General features: G+C 42.5%; 1 protein-coding gene and 1 long non-coding RNA gene across 2 annotated transcripts in view; one reads left to right on the top strand and one right to left on the bottom strand.

The window, feature by feature from the left end:
• LOC112257439 overlaps positions 1 to 10,472 on the top strand; it is a 15,747-nt gene extending 5,275 nt beyond the window's left edge. The window contains exons 2-3 of the long non-coding RNA XR_002954572.2: positions 7,245 to 7,423; positions 9,197 to 10,472. This is a non-coding gene — a long non-coding RNA (uncharacterized LOC112257439). The remainder of the gene's footprint in view (positions 1 to 7,244; positions 7,424 to 9,196) is intronic.
• Positions 3,254 to 23,609, bottom strand: LOC112257428 (BDNF/NT-3 growth factors receptor). Its single transcript, XM_024430969.2, has 18 exons — positions 23,360 to 23,609; positions 20,152 to 20,226; positions 18,384 to 18,455; positions 16,020 to 16,088; positions 15,730 to 15,890; positions 13,543 to 13,679; positions 13,004 to 13,136; positions 12,243 to 12,557; positions 11,822 to 11,839; positions 11,611 to 11,619; positions 11,380 to 11,414; positions 11,167 to 11,266; positions 10,728 to 10,919; positions 9,696 to 9,826; positions 9,238 to 9,410; positions 7,167 to 7,407; positions 5,273 to 5,431; positions 3,254 to 3,582 (listed from the first exon to the last, which is right to left on the bottom strand). Exons 1-18 carry the CDS (start codon positions 23,563 to 23,565, stop codon positions 3,397 to 3,399), a joined length of 2,412 nt encoding a protein of 803 aa, XP_024286737.2. The 5' UTR covers positions 23,566 to 23,609; the 3' UTR covers positions 3,254 to 3,396.

The following is a 23,609-nucleotide window of genomic DNA, read 5'->3' as shown; positions in this document are numbered from 1 at the left end:
CCTCAATCCAATAGAAAATTGTGGGCAGAACTGAAAAGGCGTGTGCGAGCAAGGAGGCCTAGAAACCTGACTCAGTTACACCAGCTCTGTCAGGAGGAATTGGCCAAAATTCACCCAACATATTGTGGGAAGCTTGTGGAAGGCTACCTGAGATGTTTGACCCAAGTTAAACAATTTAAAGGCAATGCTACTAAATACCAATTGAGTGTATGTAAACTTCTGACCCACTGGGAATGTGATGAAAGAAATCAAAGTTGAAATAAATTATTCTCTCTACTATTATTCTGACATTTCACATTCTTAAAATAAAGTGGTGATACTAACTAACCTAAGGCAGGGAATTTTTACGAGGATTAAATGTCAGGAATTGTGAAAAACTGAGTTTAAATGTATTTGGCTAAGGTGTATGTAAACCTCCGACATCAACTGTATCTCTATTATGCGTGGTAATACTTTGGAACATATTTCCAAAATTAAAATAATTTGGGGCTGCTTTTCTGGTGTTTTTACATTTTTATGTCCAAAAATAAAAATATATTATTATTTTTTGATCAAAAAACATGGGGGGCAAATAAAATCACCCACGGGCTGAATTTGGCCAACAGGTGGGGAATCCTGTTATAGGATATGAGATATACTGCATATCAATCAATGTAAGATCACAGAATCACACCCTGGTTGCAATAATATGCTATACAAAATGGAAACAAGTAAATGAGTAATTTAAGTGCATAAATAGCTGAATAGGGGCATTCTACCAGAAAACCTTTTCTAACTCAAGGCTCATACTAAGAGCAGCGCCCATACTCTGTCAATTCCCCACAAATACAGCTGAAATAGATCAAATATCCTCAAAAGGCAAAATCCATCATTTCCTATCAGCTTCAATATACTGTAACATTTTATCAATGTCGACAACAACCTCAACAACATTTGTAAAGCTGCCTCTGAAAATGCAAAACAAACAGTGGAGTAGAGTTATGGGCCACCAAAAGAATCATACGGTGGAAGATAAAGGGGATGCTCTATCTAAAGGGGATGCTCTATCTAAAGGGGATGCTCTATCTAAAGGGGATGCTCTATCTAAAGGGGATGCTCTATCTAAAGGGGATGCTCTATCTAAAGGGGATGCTCTATCTAAAGGGGATGCTCTATCTAAAGGGGATGCTCTATCTAAAGGGGATGCTCTATCTAAAGGGGATGCTCTATCTAAAGGGGATGCTCTATCTAAAGGCGATGCTCTATCACCAGCCATTGCTGGTGAATGTGCTCTTCACAAATGACAAAACAAAAGGACAATGTTATGCTATGCTCAACTTCCATATGCTGTGATTTGAGTTGAGGCAACTCAAAGTTCCTCCCTCTTCCAACTTTATACTAGGATATTTTTCACTGTGCTTTAGTTATGCAGTTAAGACTGACATGTGTAGTGCATTCTAACCACATTCAAAACACCAACACCTTCTACATGGACAATGGACAATGTAAGAAGCTAGCAAAATATATTCAGAAAGAAAATCCCACTGATAATGAACCACAAGCAGAAAACATTCATAAAAAAAAAAAAATAATAATAATAATACAAATTAAAAACAGATTTATAAATATGGCATAGAGATGCCATTGTCTTTTAAAATGTAAACGCTTATTTTAATAAGATTAATGTGTTTTCGTAATATGCACATATGGATATCAACACTCAGGGATTTAACGGTGTTGGTTGTGTGGATGAATGGCTCTCATTCTCTCTGGACTGAGGGTACCTACATAGAGACTTAACATAACATTCATAACCCTACATGCTGCAGTACATTAGCATTTCATAAATACATGGGGAAAAACATTCATGACATGCTTACATACTGCTTATGAATGTGTTATGAAGTCATTATAAGTCCTAAGAGGTACCCTTCATGGCCAGCTCTGGTTGGCCATGACGACAACAGTCCAGTCACAAATCAAAATGTAAAGACATGACTTAACATGGAAACAATAGAGTCAAGAGCCCGTGACATCAATTAGAAAGTTCTCACATCATAAAAATAGTCCATGACATCTATATAAGTGTTTTTTATTGTACCTTACTTCATTGCAATGGGTTTAGTTTTCTTTGCACGTCTCGACTTTATATGTCGCTCCACACGAGATGTTCCTCCTCATGTTAGGAGGAACAAGGAAATGCTGCATCCATGTTGGCACGTATCCATTATAATTTTGAGACGCAGCGATCTGTTTCGCTGACCCAGATTTGGCCTAGTCCTTTTTTGGGGGGGGAGGGATTTGACCCCTTTTTCTCCCGAATTTCGTGGTATCCAATTGTCTAGTAGCTACTATCTTGTCTCATGGCTACAACTCCCGTACGGGCTCGGGAGAGACAAAGGTTGAAAATCATGTGTCCTCCGATACATAACCCAACCAAGCCGCACTGCTTCTTAACACAGCGTGCATCCAACCCAGAAGCCAGCCGCACCAATGTGTCGGAGGAAACACTGTGAACCTGCCAACCTTGGTTAGCGTGCACTGCGCCTGGCCCGCCACAGGAGTCACTGGTGCGCGATGAGTCAAGGATATCCCTACCGGCCAAGCCCTCCCTAACCTGGACGACGCTAGGCCAATTGTGTGTCGCCCCACAGACCTCCCGGTCGCGGTCGGTTGCGACAGAGCCTGGGCGCGAACCCAGAGTCTCTGGTGGCACAGCTGGCGCTGCAGTACAGCGCCCTTAACCACTACGCCACCCGGGAGGCATTGGCCTACTCCTTGACTAAATTACAATTTAATAAAGATTACAGATCATTTGGTATCATGGACATTATTAAGTTATTCTTTGACTATTATTTAAAAAGTCCCCGTCAAAGTCCAAGAGTATGTAATTCAAGGTTAACTGATATTTATGAAATCCTATTTTTTGCTCTTGATTAACTAAACCAGAATTGGGCCTACTCCAGGATTCTTTTAATCTGGGTTTGAGAAACGGGTCCTAAAAGTATTTTCAAATGGACAAGGAAAGGAAATGGCAATCAAATGTAAGGCTTTTGTCTATGTGATGAGCAGGCAGAAGCACAGTCAGCACACAGAAACACATACAGTATGCTCACACACACCTCTACCCTCATCCTACCCATATACACACATACAGTATGCTCACACGCACACACACACACACACACACACACACACACACACACACACACACACACACACACACACACACACACACACACACACACACACACACACACACCTCCACCCTCATCCTACCCATACACACACACACACAGTATGCTCACACACACAAACTCCACCCTTATTCGCACCCATACAAACAGTATGCTTGCTCGTACGCATACAACTCCACTCCATTCCCTCCCATACGCAAACACAGCCGATCAGACTCACTCAGCCCAGAATATCCAGGTAGACAGGCGAGGCCTTGGACAGATTCTGGAGCAGGCTGTGGATCTCTTTGATGTTCAGTCTCATGTAGGGTTCTCTCTGCCAGCAGCCCAGCATCAGGTCGTACACCTCCTTTGGACAAGAACGCGGCCGCTGCAGCACGCGCCCCTGGGTGATGCACTCAATCACCTGTAGGGGGGGGGCACCACGGGTCACTACCACTGCTCAGTACTTTTTCAATTTAATTAAAATGAAATGCATTTATCCCCACAGGGTCAATCAAGGAAGCCATTGCTCATATGATAACAGCGTCTAAACAAATGTGAGGTTCACCAAGGTGATGTTTTTTAGACTGGTTTATTTAATAGATTGCTGGGAAATGTACAGTACTTTATTTTAATTATTTAACCTTTATTTAACTAGGCAAGTCAGTTAAGAACAAATTCTTATATACAACGACGGCCTACCCCGGTCAAACCCTAACCACGCTAGGCCAATTGTGCGCCTCCCTATGTACCCGTCAAAGGTTTCGACACACCTATTAATTAAAGGGTTTTTCCTTATTTTTACTATTTTCTACATGTACAATGGTCTAATGTCCATTGGCCATGTTTCTTGGCCCAAGCAAGTCTCTTCTTTTTGGTGTCCTTTAGTAGTGGTTTCTTTGAAGCAATTTGACCATGAAGGCCTGATTCATGCGGTCTTCTCTGAACAGTTGATGTTGAGATGTGTCTGTTACTTGAACTGTGAAGCATTTATTTGGGTTGCAATTTCAGAGGCTGTTAACTAATGAACTTATCCTCTGCAGCAGAGGTAACTCTGGGTCTTCCTTTCCTGTGGCGGTCCTCATAAGCCAGTTTCATCATAGCGCTTGATGGTTTTTCAGACTGCACTTGAAGAAACTTTCAAAGTTCTTGAAATGTTCCGGATTGACTGACCTTCATGTCTTAAAGTAATGATGGACTGTAATTTCTCTTTGCTTATTTGAGCTGTTCTTGCCAAAATATGGACTTGGTATTCTATCAAATAGGGCTATCTTCTGTATACCACCCCTACCTTGTCACAACACAACTGATTGGCTTAAACGCATTAAGGAAAGAACTTCCACAAATAAACTTTTAACAAGGCACACCTGTTAATTGAAATGCATTCCAGGTGACAACCTAATGAAGCTGGTTGAGAGAATGCCAAGAGTGTGCAAAGCTGTCATCAAGGCAAAGGGTGGCTACTTTGAAGAATCTCAAATATAAAATATATTTTGATTTGTTTTACATTTTTTGGGTTACTACATGATTCCATAAATGTTATTTTATAGTTTTATGTCTTCGTTATTATTCTACAATGTAGAACATAGTAAAACATAAAAGACAAACCCTGGAATGAGTAGTTGTGTCCAAACTTTTGACTGGTACTGTATATTCATAATACATTTCAAATCTATGTGGACAATACAAATGTGACCTACTGTAACTAAGATTAGAAAAAGAGACAACAGCAGAGTGATGTATTTGGAGATAAATCTCATCATTGGAGGTCAGGTGCTATGGTTAGGGACCTGTGTTTTGGGCTATCATGTCACATGACCTCAATTTGACCTCAATTTGAACTAATTTGAACAAATTAAAGCAATTGTCTGAGGATGGTGCCGGACGATCTGACATAAAAATAAAAGGGGACAGTTTGTTGAAAAAGCTTTAAATAAGAGTTTAAAATCCAGGTCATGTGACATGACTGTCCAAAACACAAGTCCCTAACTATGCTACCAGTGTAGTCAATCTACTTTAGGAAAGGTTTGAGCTTCTGTCTCTGACCTTGTCATCTCAGAACCCAGAACCAAATCCCATTTGAGTGCTGCTGTCTGTCATAAGAGACTACTGACCTCATTGTTGGAGAGCTGGTACCAGGGCTGCTTCCCATAGGTGAAGATCTCCCAGAGGACCACGCCCAGACTCCAGACGTCGCTCTCCGTGGTGAACCGCCGGTACATGATGCTCTCAGGAGGCATCCACCGGATGGGCAGCATGGTGTGACCCCCCACCTGGAAACAGACAAAGGATCCATCAGGAACCATCCAGGAAAACCACAGAGAAGGTCAAAGGAAGGAGATGAAGGTTAGAACAAACTGTAGTGAAGAAAAGAAGCTACCCCCTGAGAAAGGGTTAAATGGATAGGTGTTGAGTCACTTAGCTCCACAAGAAGCTGAAAGGACTGAGTCAGTCAGGTCAGTAACCAACCTACACGATAAGGCCTTTGGTTAACATGACATGTACACAAATGTATATTGTGTGTGAGCCTAGAGTTCTCGTGGAATGCAATGTCATGATGTGATATATAAAAAATAAAAAAATGTATTTAAACCCAACTCGCACAATTCATTTTTGCCTGTAATGGTATTAACAATCTTCTGCCATGGCTAATATTGACATCACATGTGTCGGTTTACAATAACTGGCTAATTATTACATGTGTTGAGCCAAGTGCTGTTCAGCTGCATTCTTGGTCTTCCTATATGTGTATTAGTGAGTGGGCCTATTCATATGCTGCTATCTGATTGGGGGATGATGGGTCTCAGTTACATTCATCTGTTTTGTATTGATTCTCCCCAGAGAGGGCCAGTCAGCAGCAGAGGGTACTGTTGTCTACATAGACCCTAGGACTGTGGCTGACTGGGAGACAGAACATGTCTGGAACTAACAAATCATATTACTGGCTTAAAATTACTATCTGTAATGTCTGTAGCGTTGTCTATACTATAATTTTTTATTATAACTTTTTTTGTGTTACTTTTACCCATTTTTCGCCACAATTTCGTGGTATCCAATTGATAGTTACAGTCGTGTCTCATCACTGCAACTCCAGTATGGACACGGAAGAGGCGAAGGTCGAGAGCCGTGCGTCCTCCGAACCACAACCCAACCAAGCCGCACTGCTTCTTGACACAATGTCCACTTAACTCGGTAGCCAGCTGTACCAATGTGTCGGAGGAAACACCGTGCACCTTCTGACCGTGTCAGTGTGCACTACGCCCGGCCCGCCATAGGAGTCGCTAGTGCGCGATGGGACAAGGACAACCCTGCCGGCCAAATACTAACCCGGATGACGCTGGGCCAATTGTGCGCCGCCCCATGGCATGGGTCTCCCGGTCGTGGACTCTAACCCAGAATCTCTAGTGGCTGTTTATACTATTCTAGTGTAGACTAGATAGTAACAGCTAGCCTGGTCACCCAATCGGTTTGTGCTTTAACTAGCCAATCCCAGTGCAGCATTACAACAACAATAAAGTTGGGTAAAGCAGAAACAGATTGGGCTAGCCGCTATGGTAGATTATTTTTTCCTCACAATATGTGAAATGGGTTAGATACTGGAGAGGAGTTTTCATGAAATCTTGGTATTTTAAGAACAGTAAAAAAACAGACTTGCCTTCAACTAGTGTAGTAGAATTCACAGCAAAATTTGCATTGCAGTGTTAACGCAAAGTCAACCATGAACTCCTTGCTCAGGGAAAAAACTGCCAGTGCAATTTGCACTGTTGCCCCCTATAACCATGGAAACAGCATGTATATGCAGATTATAGAATTTGCATTTAAATGGCATTAAAAATAGATTTTTTTTAAAATTGTTAAAATAACTATTGTTGTAACTGCATGGCTGTTACAAACCAAAACCATAACAAAATTAAAATTATACATGTGAGAGTATTCCTGTCCTGCTTGTATGTATGCATGTATGTATGTATGTATGTATGTATGTATGTATGTATGTATGAGACTCACTCTGTAGTAGTCGGTACTGTACACATCCCTGGACATTCCAAAGTCCCCAATCTTGACCAGCAGGTTCTCTCCCACTAGACAGTTGCGTGTGGCCAGGTCTCTGTGGACAAAGTGCTGGGAGGCCAGGTAGACCATGCCTGCAGCAATCTGCTGGGCGATGTGCAGCATCTGGGACTGGGTCAGCTCCACCATCAGGCTGTGCTGCCCATCAGCCATCAGCACCATGTCAGGACCATGGGACCTGCACCACAACACAGGTGGGTCAGACACAATGCAAACTATAGTTACCTACAGCTGACTACAGCGAAGGATAAGTGCAAACTCATACGCTTGCATTGAAATGGAGTTCTCCAGTTTTAATTCAAATACAGTATCACCATCAAACTAACATGCAGTACCAGTCAAATGTTTGGACACACCTACTCATTCAAGGATATTTCTTTATTTTTTACTATTTTCTACATTGTAAAATAACAAGCAAAGACATGAATGTATGAAATAACACATATGGAATCATGTAGTAACCAAAAAAAGTGTTAAACAAATGGTATACAGAAGATAGCAGTCGCAAAAACCATCAAGAGCTATGATGAAATTGGCTCTCATGAGGACCGCCGTGGGAAAGAAAGACCCAGAATTACCTCTGCTGCAGAGGACAAGTTCATTACAGTTACTAGCCTCAGAAATGTCAGCCCAAATAAATGCTCCAGAGTTCAAGTAACAGACACATCTCAAAATCAACTATTCAGAGAGGACTGCGTGGATCAGGCCTTCATGGTTGTATTGCTGCAAAGAAACTACTACTAAACTGCAACAGAGCTATATCTATCCTACCCTGCCTTTCTAAGGTCTTCGAAAGCCAAGTTAACAAACAGATCACCGACCATTTCGAATCCCACCGTACCTTCTCCGCTATGCAATCTGGTTTCCGAGCTGGTCATGGGTGCACCTCAGCAGCTCTTGCTGCTGGTGATTCTCTGATCCACCTCTACACAGACGACACCATTCTGTATACTTCTGGCCCTTCTTTGGACACTGTTATCTAACCTCCAGACGGGCTTCAATGCCATACAACTCTCCTTCCGTGGCCTCAAACTGCTCTTAAATGCAAGTAAAACTAAATGCATGCTCTTCAACCGATCGCTGCCCACATGTGCCCGCCCGTCCAGCACCACTACTCTGGACGGTTCTGACTTAGAATATGTGGACAACTACAAATACCTAGGTCTATGGTTAGACTGTAAACTCTCCTTCCACACTCACATTAAGCATCTCCAATCCAAAGTTAAATCTAGAATTGGCTTCCTATTTCGCAACAAAGCATTCTTCACTCATGCTGCCAAACATACCCTCGTAAAACTAACTATCCTACCGATCCTTGACATCGGCGATGTCATTTACAAAATAGCTTCCAACCCTCTACTCAGCAAATTGGATGCAGTCTATCACAGTGCCATCCATTTTCTCACCAAAGCCCCATATACTACCCACCACTGCAACCTGTATGCTCTCGTTGGCTGGCCCTCGCCCTCTCTAGGGCGGCAGGGTAGCCTAGTGGTTAGAGCGTTGGACTAGTAACCGGAAGGTTGCAAGTTCAAACCCCTGAGCTGACAAGGTGGATGGATGGAGCGCTGCATCAGATGACCTGGCCTCCACAATCACCCAACCTCTACCCAAGTGAGATGGTTTGGGATGAGTTGGACCGCAGGGTGAAGGAAAAGCAGCCAACAAGTGCTCAGCATATGTAGGAAAAGCATTCCAGGTGGAGCTGGTTGAGAGAATGCCAAGAGTGTGCAAAACTGTCATCAAGCCAAAGGGTGGCTACTTTATCTCAAATATATTTTGATTTGTTTAACTCTTTTTTTGGTTACTACATGATTCCGTATGTGTTATTTAATAGTTTTAATGTCTTCACCATTATTCTACAATGTAGAATATAGTCCAAATAAAGAAAAATCCTTGAATGAGTAGGTGTGTCCCAACTTTTGACTGGTACACGTCTTATTTCTTTCTATTCAATACAAACACAGGAAGAATGGACACAGGTAGACATCGGGACACAGGACGGTACCTGAGGAACTTGTTGAGGTCGCCGTGCTTCATGTACTCGAACACCATGATGAGCGGGTCGCTGTCCACACACACGCCGTAGAAGGTGACGATGTGCTCGTGCTGCAGGTTGGTCAGCAGCTCCGCCTCCCGGTGGAAGTCAGCACGGCCGCTCTCACTGGCCTCTTTCAACGTCTGAGGAGGACAGGGATGTGCGTGCATGGGTACGCATGCACACATAATTATCATAATTGATTGCTGGGATTGTTGATTTTTTTTCAGTCTCCTTCCTACAAAGTTCAATTAAATCCAAAGAGATATTAGTTTGTGGTACTATTATCCAAAACAATGCACAATGAAAAGCACAAACTGCAATTTTTTATATCAAAGCCAGGACAAAAGACCCATTGTTTCATTATTTGACTTTTGTAAAGTGTATGTTGATAGTTTGAAATAACTGCGTGGAGAGGTGTACTTTACCTTGACAGCCACCAGGATCTTGTCCTGATCTGGAGTCAGGTTGTAGCACTCAGCCAGAAACACCTTCCCAAATGCCCCCTCTCCCAGCTCACGCTTCAACACAATGTTGTGTCTCTTGATGTGCTGGACAACTGAGATGTAAAGAGAGACACAGTTAGGCTATGAAAAAAATGATGTTTTGTCAAATACACTGGATAGGTGCAGTGAAATGTTTTGTTTTACAGGGTAAGCCATAGTATTTTCGGCGCCCCTGGAGCAAAGAAGGGTTAAGTGCCTTGCTCAAGAGCACATTGAAATATTTTTCTTCTTGTCGGCTCAGTTACTGGCCCAATGCTCTAGGCTATCGGCCACCCAAGGCTCATAAAAGGCCTATTAAGAAGGGTGAACTGACCAGGAAAACCTCCTGGCCCTAGTTATAATTAGTCAGGTCAAGAGGTGAAGAAAACCTCCTGGCCCTACTCATTACATACACTGAAGCTATAGCAACAGCCCTAGTCTACTGCTGTATAGAGGATATCCACAGACGAAAATAGAATAATGTACTGTTCGCTTGTCAGACCAGTTTGGTAGCCATTATGGTAGGCGTTATGGTAGCCATTAACAGAACTACATTTCTCACAGGGCAACAAGTGCAAAAGTCAGATGTGTTTGTCTGGGTTTACCAAAGCTATCTATGGCCAGAATGTATGTCCAGTGATAGCAGGGGAGGCTCATAATAATGGCTGTAATGGAGTCAATGGAATGGTATCACATGTGGTTGATGCCATTCCATTGACTCCATTGATTCCAGCCATTATTATGAGCCGTCCTCCCCTCAGCAGCCTCCACTGAGTGATAGCCTCTCTACCATACAGTCTGATACTACAGCATTAACTGCAGGTCACACGGCAAGAGGTCAACCAAATTCATCGCCATGGTAACATCAGACAGGAAGTGGATGGAGAAGACAGTCCAGTCAGTGTCCCTGTCATGGATTTATCAGAAAAATACTAGGTTACGCCACCAGCAGGACTTGGCGGCACGGTAACTCACATGTGTCCGATTTCAGCATGCTGCCAGATTGGCGGAAATACTGCGGGTTCTCGATGACAGGGATCTTTGTCATTCCAATGATCACCGCATCGTGGCTCATCTCCGAGGACGACGGGGTGTTGTTGCCGTTTGAGACGTGATGAAGAGGACTGGCAGAGTCATCATCATTACTGATGACCGAAGAGGAGGAGCCTGAGGAGGAGGTGGAGGAGCCCAGTGGGAGGAAATATAATTATGACAGGAGTGAGAGGTCTTTTTCATGTTTGACTTCTGTATGTTGTTATGTGGCAAAACTTAAAGCTGCAATGTGGTGGGACTAAATATACTGTAGAAATGTGCACAATGTTCATTATCATTTAAATGGGAATCCAACTGAGTCCTGCAAGTCTTAATACAGGTCTGGAAAACGACTCAACTGAGATTAAAGAGAAAAGCTTACCCTTCATCCCAAACTTAGAGTTTCTTCCGTATTTCAGAATGATCACCATCAGAACACATACAATTAATGCCACACCAGCGATTCCCACCACTACGTACACCTGGGAAAACATCATTCGACAACATAAAATACCTGCCAATATCAGTGCACTACATTATAGTACTGTATATAAATAACCATGCATGACAAATGATGGCGTATATGTTAACTTACTGCAACACTGTCGTCTATTGGGGGTAGTGGTGAGTCTGAGAGAAAAATACATATTTAATACAGATTGAAAATAGCATTAAGCATACAAACATTTACATTGAAGTACATAATCTAATCTAATTTCCTCTCAAACGCTGAAAATACTGTCTGGTTGGGATATGTACAGTATTAAAGATGTGTTAGCTACGTCATGTCATGTTGACCACAGGATTTCAACGTTAAAGCACCTACCAGTGGTGTCTAAGGACCAGCATGGTGACGATATCCCACAGCACAGGATGAGCAGTGGACAGAGGACATTGAAATGATGACAAGGCAGGAATCGTCAATCTGTCATTATCCCTAAACTCTTAAACTTAATGTCATGTCAAGAGAAAAACACATACATACATGTCTCTGTAACAGCAAATTTTAGAATGATAATTCTTAGCAAAATACTTACAAGGGTAATATGGCTGTTCTGAAAAAAGTAAAAAGGAGAGTTGGCGTGTTATTCATACACATCCGTTACATACACTATGCTATACAGAAAACAGTATATTCTCAGAAAAACAGAGTACCATGTAGAACCATTTGTCCCCGCAGGAGACTTCAGGTCATATAGAACTATTTTGGTTCCACAAAGAATATCTGGTTCCAAATAAAACCCTTGAAAGGATGCTATTTGTAACCAAAAAGGGTTTTATCTGAAAACTGGAAACTGGAAACTGATCTGTTCTATTTGAAAACTTTTTTCAGGTCCTACGGGGACAGATCGTTCTACATAGTGCTCTTTTTTTCTGAGAGTGTATAAAACCGCTTATATCTATTATATAACATCTTATATAGAATTGCAGTAACTATAAATGAAACAGGAGTGAGACCTGAGGGATAGTCGCCCTCGTCTGGCGGGAGCAGGAAGTGGGCGTCAATTACTTTCTGGTCCTCCCCGAACTCGTTCCTGGCCACCAGCGTATACTGCCCGTTGTGGATGTGAGTCGGGTTGGCAAGCTGCAGGCAGCCGTGGTGAACGCTTCCAAGGCTCTTGTGGATCTCAGTCTTGATATACTCTTGTTCGTGGAGCTCCTGGTCCTGGTGGTACCACTGCAGCTCGGGCTTGGGGTTCCCAGTCACACTGAAAGGGATACACCAGTGGTGGAGTCTCAATGGCTCCAGCAGCTCCAGGATAGTGGGGCAAACTGACAGACAACAGGAACAGGAAAGGAAGAATAGTCACAGGATACTGGGAGTGGGTGCTAGACACGAGGAAGGAGGTCTGGAGGAGTGCCGTGGGAGGGATGGAGGGAGGGTATGGTATGGTAAGGCATTGAGGGCAACCAGGAGCTGAACAGGAGGAGAAGAGTATGGCAAGGTGACAGGAAGACATGTAGAGTCAAACAGATTGTTGAGGGATAGTGGACAGTACTAAAGGAGAAGTGAGAAACATTATTTTCAGTAAGGACACAGAGTCACCAGACGAAGTCTTTCAGAATGTAGACCACAAATATAAGGATGCTATAGATCCAGGAAAAAACACTGTAGAATCATCCGTGAAAATGACATTTTACATTTTGCAACCACAGTGCCAGAATAAAATGTAACTAAAAAAGGCACATGTACTCAACACAATAGAACACGTCCTTACAGAGGATGTTGAGTTGGAGGTAAGCCTCGGTTTGGCCGACTACGTTCTCCACATTGCAAGTGATCACTCTGCCGTTGTCCGAAGGCGAGAGACCTGACAGTGTCAGATTGCTTTCCAGCTCCAAGACATTGACCTGTAAATACATTTATCATTATTAGCGCAAGAATTAGTGGTATTATTAATAGTTACATATAATACATGGTAGATACAGTTAACAACATATCATTGTGATCATAGTGAAAAATCTGGAGTTAAAATCTTAAATGCTGTAAGTTCTAAAACACCTTCTAAAAGTATGGAATAATGTACTGCTATTATTATAAAACAATTAGATATTGCTTTTCATAATATATGTATTGAAATGTAAAAACTTGTGACAAGTTTCATGTAAAATAATGAATAAAATGTAGTGCTATGTGGTTCAGTTACATATAAAGCCAGGAGTTATTCAATGCCAACATGGCCTCATCATCCTAGCTCTTGTAATAGTCAGAGGATTGTGCCTTCATAATATACCAAAACAAAGAACATCATCTCACCTCATAGCTGGTGAAGATGGTGTCCAAATTCCACGAGATCTCAGGGGCAGGAGACCCTGTTGCACTGCACACTGCTGTGACATCACTTCCCTCCGTCTTTGTGACGATAGAGGGACTGACCTCCACTGTGGGAGCCTCTGTGAGACAAACGTAAACAGAACTTTTAACAACGTTGTTTTACTGTACAAATCAAATCAAAAAGTATTAGTCCCATGCCCGAATACAACAGGTGAAATGCTTACTTACAAGCCCCTAACCAATGCAGTTTTAAAAAATGCAGATAAGAATAAGAAATAAAAGTAACAAGTAATTAAAGAGCAACAGTGAAATAACAATAGCAAGACTATACACAGGTGGGTACCGATACAGAGTCAATGTGCGGGGGCACCGGTTATTTGAGGTAGTATGTACATATAGGTAGCGTTATTAAGGTGACTATGCATAGATGACAACAGAGAGTAGCAGTGGTGTAAAGAGGGGGTGGCACTGCAAATAGTCTGGGTAGCCATTTGATTAGATGTTCAGGAGTCTTATGGCCTGGGGGTAGAAGCTGTTTAGAAGCCTCTTGGACCTAGACTTGGTGCTCCGGTACCGCTTGCCATGCGGCAGCAGAGAGAACAGTCTATGACTAGGGTGGCTGGAGTCTTTGACAATTTTTTGGGCCATCCTCTGACACCGCCTGGTATAAAGGTCCTGGATGGCAGGAAGCTTGGCCCCAGTGATGGACTGGGCCGTAAGCACTACCTTCTGTAGTGCCTTGTGGTCAGAGGCCGAGCAGTTGCCATACCAGGCAGTGATGCAACCACTGCTCTCGATGGTGCAGCTGTAGAACCTTTTGAGGATCTGAGGACCCATGCCAAATCTTTTCAGTCTCTTGAGGGGAAAGAGGTTTCGTCATGCCCTCTTCACGACTGTCTTGGTGTGCTTGGACCATGTTAGTTTGTTGGCGATGTGGACACCAAGGAACTTGAAGCTCTCAACCTGCTTCATTGCAGCCCCGTCAATGAGAATGGGGGCATGCTCTGTCCTCTTTTTCCTGTAGTCCACAATCATCTCCTTTGTCTTGATCACGTTGAGTGAGAGGTTGTTGTCCTGGCATCACCCGGCCAGCTCTCTGACATTCTCCCTATAAGCTGTCTCGTCATTGTCGGTGATCAGGCCTACCACTGTTGTGTCATCAGCAAATTTAATGATGGTGTTGGAGTCGTGCCTGGCCGTGCAGTCATGTGTAAACAGGGAGTACAGGAGGCGACTGAGCATGCACCCCTGAGTGGCCCCCGTGTTGAGGATCAGTGTGGCGGATGGGTTGTTACCTACCCTTACCACCTGGGGGCAGCCCGTTAGGAAGTCCAGGATCCAGTTGCAGAGGGAGGTGTTTAGTCTCAGGGTCCTTAGCTTATTGATGTGCTTTGAGGGCACTATGGTGTTGAACGCTGAGCTGTAGTCAATGAATAGCATTCTCACATAGGTATTTCTTTTGTCCAGGTGGGAAAGGGCAGTGTGGAGTGCAATGGAGATTGCATCATCTGTGGATCTGTTGGGGTGATATGCAAATTGGAGTGGGTCTAGGGTTTCCAGGATGATGGTGTTGATGTGAGCCATGACCAGCCTTTCAAGGCACTTCATGGCTACAGGCGTGAGTGCTACAGGTTGGTAGTCATTTAGGCAGGTTACCTTAGTCTTCTTGAGCACAGGGACTATGCTGGTCTGCTTAAAACAGGTTGGTATTACAGACTCGGCCAGGGAGAGGTTGAAAATGTCAGTGAAGACACGTGCCAGTTGGTCAGCGCATGCTCGCAGTACACATCCTAGTAATCAGTCTGGCACTGCGGTTGGTATTGTGAATGTTGACCTGTTGAAAGGTCTTACTCACATCGGGTGCGTAGAACATGATCACAGTCTTCTGGAACAGTCTTCTGGAACAGCTGGTGCTCTCATGCATGTTTCAGTGTTATTTGCCTCAAGCATAGTCACTGGTGCTTCCTGCTTTAATTGTTGCATGTAAGCAGGAATCAGGAGGATATAATTAGGGTCAGATTTGCCAAATGGAGGGTGAGGGAGAGCTTTGTATGTGTCTCCATGTGTGGAGTATAGGTGGTCCAGAGTTCTTTTTCCTCTGGTTGCGTGCACACATTCTCTCTCCAGCTCTCTCTCTCTCTCTCTCTCTCTCTCTCTCATTGGCATTACCACAATCAGGGAGAATTAATCTGAAGATGGCCCTCCTCACTCCAAGGTTGTCTATGCATTTCAGCTGTTGACTCTCTGTACTGTCAATGTCCTCTTGCAGCCTCAGTTTGATCCACATGTTCTCACATACACACTCCAGAGGGTTACCAGACAGGAGAGGACTAGAGGGGAAAAAACTGAGCATTAACACACACACACACAGTACGCTCAAATTCTTCCTATCACATATTTATTGGCATTTTATCTATAACATAAGTCCCATAACAGAGTAAATAGAGATAGGTACTTACAAAGATGTCATGTTTAAGTTTATGAATGTCCTCCAGGACAGTGTTGACAAGTTATTGTCTCTCAGATTCCTACAAGTCAAAGTAATACATCATAAAGGTTACAATGAAACAACTCATGTAGGTCAAACATAAATAATACAATCAATTTATATAACCAGTGTGTCGTTACAACAAAACAGTATGTGATGTTGGAACGCTTGCTCTATTTGCTCTATCACCTTTCAAATGTTGTACCTTGTACAGTTTAACTATGCATGAAAAAAGTATGGTTTCGATAGTCTAGCCATTATCTTTGCATTGTGCGGACAGGACTCCTTCCTCTCTTACGCCTCTCCTACTGATTAGAATTATTCCCTTGATTGGCAGTAACATAGATTTAGTAATTAGAATACTAGAATGGACTTGAACCTTCTAATGATGGGATAAAGGTTAGCCATTTTGGTCAGGGAGTTGGTCAACCGTGGTTTGCCAGTGATTTGATAAGATATTGTGTAAGGGGTTGTAACCAAAACTATTTACCAATAGTTTCATTCTGAATAGAACCATTATTTTTTTGTTCCATTCCACTGTTCCAGGGGGGTGGGGGGCTTGAAATACTGGCCGTCTTGGTATGACATGCATTATCTGAATTGAGGTCCACAGTATTATACCTACGAAGGAGTGGCTTCTTTAGAGGAACATTGAATGTCTTTGAACCTCTGAGAGTTGGACCAGTGCTAGCTAGCTAGCGAACATGCTTGTGTGTGCAGAGCGGCACCAGAATTAAAAACCTTCTAAATTAAAAGCTTCTAAAGTCTTACCTTTTTGTAGTTAATAAATCCAATGTGAAATGTGAATACTATAGTATACGTAACTAGAACTGAAAAGGTTCATCCATTCTTCTCCAATTAAAAATCCCTCTCTAATTTCTTAATCACGCTTGTAACGCCATCAGTAGGCTACAGTAGCCTATACTTCAGAGGGAGAGGGGCACGTTGCCTACACACACACATATAGGCAAAGATTTACAGCTGGCAGGCAGACACTGGAATAAGTTTATGTGTGACGGAATGAGGGCTTTGGCATAGGCCCCTTGTTGCATTATTTGTGAGACTGAATTTAAAAAATGCCCAGAACATAAAATAAAGTTATTAACTGGTTCCCATGCTTTTCAAATGACGGTTCTGTTCCGGAACAGTATAGAGCACTTTCGTTCCCTTTTCTGATTCTGTTCCTTCCTTTAATTTCAGGTTTTTGCTTCTGTTCCCTGAACTGGTTCCAACCCCTGTGTAAAATAATGAATTTTAAGAATTTATCTACACTGTAGCTAGCTAGCCATCGCTACAACTCCCGTACTGGCTCGGGAGAGACGACGGTTGAAAGTCATGCGTCCTCCGATACACAACCCAACCAAGCCGCACTGCTTCTTAACACAGCGCCGTGCACCTGGCAACCTTGGTTAGCGCGCACTGTGCCCGGCCTGCCACAGGAGTCGCTGGTGCGCGATGAGACAAGGATTTCCCTACCGGCCAAACATTTTAATGAATTAACTGCCAATACGCCAACATTCCAATCAAACAATGCAGTCAACCCACAGTCATTCACAGGCTGAAATCTGTTGATGGTAGGATTTAGAAAAGTTGTAAATGCAACAAGTACTGATATTGCATCATATAATAGCACTCAGCTTTCCAAGAAAACAAAAATGTAGACATTCATGGCCTGTTTACATATTTTTAGAGGCTATCTATATAGAAAATTGGTATATAACTCATATGAACTTAATTTATAATTACATTACACTTTTAGGTTGACAATAATTCTATTACACCATTTCTTATATATCATGTCTTACTTTTATTTTCCTTTTATATGCCTCTACTGCCATTCATTCCAAATAGACTGGTTTGGATTTCTTCCTGACCAATATGGCTGCCATTTTCACCCTATTCTGGAACTTTTTTGGTTTAATGACATAGCTCCTCTAGTAATTTAATAGGATCTCTATTGGCAGTGATCACACAGCTCAGTTAAACACAATGTTCCTCACTGTTTGCTGAGCGTGTTGTCCTGTTACCCAGCCATTAGCCTTACCATGCCCTGGTCCCAGATCGTTATGTGCTTGAGCCAACTCCTTCAACTATACATCATCATGCCAATCCATGCAGATTTGGACCATAATTACCACACAACTAGAAGCCATGACTTCAGTGTGAGGTAAATAGTAAAAATCTACTTCCCTATAATATGAACTTGGCTTAATTGTTTTTGACTGGCTTGTGGCCCCTAGATTTTCTCTTTGCGAGTACATTAACTAAATATGTGAGGAGAAGGATGAGAAGAAAAACACCAAACAGAGGATCAATCAAAGACTACAGTACTTACAGATATTGAAGTCTTGTATTGTTCAAAAAGGCTTCTGATGAGATAGAAGTCAGTCCCGTATTTGTCACAGTTCTGGTTCAGAGAGGGAGATTTAGAAAGAGAGAACTTTTTAAAAGTCAGTTACACATTAACAAAGTTCTGCATAACCTACAATACATTTGTGGCTAAAAGGTTTGAGAATGACACAAATATTAATTTTCAAAGTCTACTGCCTCTGTTTGTATGATGGCAATTTGCATATCCTCCAGAATGTTATGAAGAGTGATCAGATGAATTGCAATTATTTGCCAAGTCCCCTTTTGCCATGAAAATGAACTGAATCCCCAAAAAACATTTCCACTGCATTTCAGCCCTGCCACAAAAGGACCAGCTGACATCATGCCAGTGATTCTCTCGTTAACACAGGTGTGAGTGTTGATGAGGACAAGGCTGGAGATCACTCTGTCATGCTGATTGAATTCGAATAACAGACTGGAAGCTTCAAAAACAGGGTGGTGCTTGGAATCATTGTTCTTCCTCTGTCAGCCATGGTTACCTGCAAGGAAACACGTGCCGTCATCATTGCTTTGCACAAAAAGGGCTTCATGGGCAAGGATATTGCTGCCAGTAAGATTGCACCTAAATCAACCATTTATTGGATCATCAAGAACTTCAAGGAGAGCGGTTCAATTGTTGTGAAGAAGGCTTCAGGGCGCCCAAGAAAGTCCAGCAAGTGCCAGGACCGTCTCCTAAAGTTGATTCAGCTGTGGGATCGGGGCACCACCAGTACAGAGCTTGCTCAGGAATGGCAGCAGGCAGGTGTGAGTGCATCTGCACGCACAGTGAGGCGAAGACTTTTGTAGGATGGCCTGGTGTCAAGAAGGGCAGCAAAGAAGCCACTTCTCTCCAGGAAAAACATCAGGGACAGACTGATATTCTGCAAAAGGTACAGGGATTGGACTGCTGAGGACTGGGGTAAAGTAATTTCCTCTGATGAATCTCCTTTTCGATTGTTTTGGGCATCAGGAAAAAAGCTTGTCCGGAGAAGACAAGGTGAGCGCTACCATCAGTAGTCCTGTGTCATGCCAACAGTAAAGCATCCTGAGACCATTCATGTGTGGGGTTGCTTCTCAGCCAAGGGAGTAGGCTCACTCACTATTTTGCCTAAGAACACAGCCATGAATAAAGAATGGTAGCAATACATCCCCGAGAGCAACTTCTCCCAACCATGGTGACGAACAATGCCTTTTCCAGCATGATGGAGCACCTTGCCATCAGGCAAAAGTGATAACTAAGTTGCTCAGGGAACAAAACATCGATATTTTGGGTCCATGGCCAGGAAACTCCCCAGACCTTAATCCCAATGAGAACTTGTGGTCAATCCTCAAGACGCAGGTGGACAAACAAAAACCCACAGATTCTGACAAACTCCAAGCATTGATTATGCAAGAATGGGCTGCCATCACATGTGGCCTAGAAGTTAATTGACAGCATGCCAGGGCGGATGGCAGAGGTCTTGAAAAAGAAGGGTCAACACTGAAAATATTTACTCTTTGCATCAACTTCATGTAATTGTCAATAAAAGCCTTTGACACTTATGAAATGCTGGTAATTATACTTCAGTATTCCATAGTAACATCTGACAACAATATCTAAAGACACTGAAGCAGCAAACTTTGTGGAAATTAATATTTGTGTCATTCTCAAAACTGTTGGCCATGACATATTCCATAACATGCTACAATAGTCTGGGTAATGACATTAACATTTGAGTAGTACTAATACTTACAGATTTCTGAGATTCGAGTAGTACTTCAAGCTGTTATCATTAATGTCAAATAGTCGATTTTGATTTGCAATGTATCTGTAAAATTGAAATACAACATTTACAAATGATTATTATTACAAATAAAGTACATTCACATGTTCTTGTCCCTAAATTAGTATTTTAAATAGCACTCCCTTTCAAAATTCTTCATAAAGAAACTCCAGTACACTGACATTCTTGTATGTTCCACAATGTATGGTAAACCAACGTGTTGGTCAATAGACCTTCACCAAGGTTTAAAAAGTACTTCTCAAGCCATTTTTAGGCATTTAGTGTCTGATGATATACAGGGACAATAGATGGATAGTATTTTCAAACATATGGAAATATCTGAGTATTTGGCCATCATGCCCACGTTGGGCAGTTTTACAGGATTCTGAACTGTTTTGATAGTGGTAGAAACTGGTGTCTCTTCAGACACTCCTCCAAATACTTTATCTACTGACTAGAACAGCTAAGATGATAGATACATCTTTATGCTAGAGTACACAACTCCTGGATGGGTGATGGTGGTTTAGAATTAACTAGATGTTACATTTTCAATCTTTAATGAGAATGCCTTGTATGCCAAGGTGACATGCCAGTAGACCGTCATCAATGAAGGTTTTCCTTTGATTAAAGTAAGGAAGGTGGACAGGGTCTCGGACAAGACAGTTAAATAAAACACTACCCTGTCTAGATGTTTGGCACCTGCACGCTGGTGTCGATAGTTTGCTCACTATCTGGATTTGTTTAGGAGCCATATACGTGACAGGCACACTAATCTACAGTACTCTACACTAGGCTACATCTTACCCTGAGAATGATATGAGCCTGAATATACATGTATTGTTTAGACATACTGTACTGAAATATGGCAAATCTACAGGCCTACATATGCTGCAATAACAAGCCTGATACAATTCACTATCACCAACAACTTTCAGTGGTAAGGACTATAGACTATCTTCTCTACACAGACTTCACCACGTGCACCTCTGGCAATTCAAAAAATTGTGGCCTAAGCCTAATAAATGGCAAGCAAACTGTCTTATACACATACCACTGTGACCTTGAGCTACATACACTGCCATCGGAAAGTATTCAGACCCCTTGACATTTTTCCTCGTCAATCTACACACAATACCCCATAATGAAAATGCAAAAACAGGTTTTTATAAATGTAATAAAAAATAAATTTAAAAATGAAACATCAAAATTACTTAAGTATTCAGACCATTTACTCTGTACTTTGTTGAAGCATTGTTGGCAGTGATTACAGCCTTGAGTCTTCTTGGGTATGACACTACAAGCTTGGCACACCTGTATTAGGGGAGTTTCTCCCATTCTTATCTGCAGATCCTATCAAGCTCTGTCAGGTTGGATGGGGAGCCTCGCTGCACAGCTATTTTCAGGTCTCTCCAGAGATGTTCGATCAGGTTCAATGCCGGGCTATGGCTGGGCCACTCAAGGACATTCAGAGAATTGTCCCGAAGCCCGTCCTGGGTTGTCTTGGCTGTGTGCATTGGGTCGTTGTCCTGTTGGAAGGTGAATCTTTGCCCCAGTCTGAGGTCCTGAGCACTGTGGAGCAGGTTTACATCAAGGGTCTCTCTGTACTTTGCTCCGTTCATCTTTGCTTCGATCCTGACTAATCTCCCAGTTCCTGCCGCTGAAAAACATCCCACAGCATGATGCTGCCACCACCATGCATCACGTAGGAATGGTACCAGGTTTCCTCCAGATGTGATGCTTGGCATTCAGGCCAAAGAGTTCAATCTTGGTTTCATTAGAGCTGAGAATCTTGTTTCTCATGGCCTGAAAGTCTTTAGGTGCCTTTTGGCAAACTCCAAGCGGGCTGTCATGTGCCTTTTACTGATGAGTGGCTTCTGTCTGGCCACTCTACCATAAAGGCCTGATTGGTGGAATGCTGCAGAGATGGTTGACCTTCTGGAAGGTTCTCCCATCTCCACAGAGGAACTCTGTAGCTCTGTCAGAGTTACCATTGGGTTCTTGGTCACCTCCCTGACCAAGGCCCTTCTCCCCCGATTGCTTAGTTTGGCCAGACAGCCAGCTCTAGGAAGAGTCTTGGTGGTTCCAAATTTATTTTATTTGAGAATGATGAGGCCACTGTTCTTGGGGGCCTTCAATACTGCAGACATTGTTTGGTACCCTTCCCCAGATCTGTGCCTTGACACAATCCTGTCTCCGCGCTCTGTGGACAATTCCTTCGACCTCAAGGCTTGGTTTTTGCTCTGACATGCACTGCCAAATGTGGGACCTTATATAGACAGGTGTGTGCCTTTCCAAATCATGCCCTATCAATTGCATTTACTACATGTGGGCTCCAATCAAGTTGTAGAAACATCTAAAGAATGATCAATGGAAACAGGATGCACCTGAGCTCAATTTCAAGTCTCTTAGAAATGTCTTTCTATTTTAATTTTATTTTAATTTTAATAAATGTGTAAAAATTTCTAAAAATCTGTTTTTGCTTTGTCATTATGGGGTATTGTGTGTAGATTGCTGAGGAAAAACATATATTTAATTCATTTTCAAATAAGGCTGTAACGTAACAAAATGTGGAAAAAGTCAAGGGGTCTGAATACTTTCTGAAGGCACTGTACCTGTTTGATATTGGCAAGAACCACTCCATAGTCCATTGCTACGTTGGGTATTTTGTTGGGGCGACATAGATTCGAGTACATAATATTATCTGACATTTTTCCGTCGTGTTTTTTTTTTTCGTTCTTCCCACAGTCCCTGTATTTTTGGGCCACGGCAGACATCGTGCCATAATCCTCCATAATATAATTTCCACTATCACTGCATGGGCCTGGTTTCTAGAGGAAAATACCCGAATTCAAATATTCCAAACAGCGCGCACCCACACCACCCGAGACGCAAGCTCACACACACAGTCACACACACTCAGTCACAAGCACAAAACTCTCCTTTGCATGATAATTATCCCACACTATTATCTTTGCTTGTTGTTGCTTGTTGTTTCCATACAAAACTGAGAAACATGAGAGTTTAACAGCCTGCATGGCATAGTAGACACCCCTTTTATTATGTATTTGTTTTAGCAATCTGACATTGGTGTGCTTAAAAACGTTAACCTTTATACTATTGTGCAGTTCATTGTAGGCTTTACCATGTCTACAATGGTGTAGCCATTCATTTTACTTACATATCGGTGATGTTGATGTCCATTTCCATGTCATCTAACGTAAGGGTAGGGAAATCCTCGATCCCTGGGTCAGGATCGATACAAACAAGCCTTGAGATGCTGCAAGTGCAGGATGCAGGGCAAGCAGAGCTAAACCTCCACAACCCCATCAACACGATAAAGATTCCCAAGCGAGCCATTCCATATCCCCCTACGTTGTAGCCCATCGCAGGTCCAACGATATCACACAGTACCGTAGGCTATTGATCAA

This window comes from Oncorhynchus tshawytscha, linkage group LG09 (genome assembly GCF_018296145.1).
Source record: "Oncorhynchus tshawytscha isolate Ot180627B linkage group LG09, Otsh_v2.0, whole genome shotgun sequence".
Lineage (NCBI taxonomy): Eukaryota > Metazoa > Chordata > Actinopteri > Salmoniformes > Salmonidae > Oncorhynchus > Oncorhynchus tshawytscha.
This window is presented reverse-complemented; position numbering and strand designations above follow the sequence as displayed.

Excerpts from the sequence above, each read along its gene's own strand:
- LOC112257428 (XM_024430969.2), bottom strand. The coding sequence starts at position 23,565 with ATGGGCTACAACGTAGGGGGATATGGAATGGCTCGCTTGGGAATCTTT. Across the intron at positions 18,456-20,151 it reads TACTCGAATCTCAGAAATCT|AACTGTGACAAATACGGGAC; the intron begins GTAAGTATTAGT and ends TCTCTGAACCAG. Across the intron at positions 5,432-7,166 it reads ACAGTACCGACTACTACAGA|GTGGGGGGTCACACCATGCT; the intron begins GTGAGTCTCATA and ends GTCTGTTTCCAG.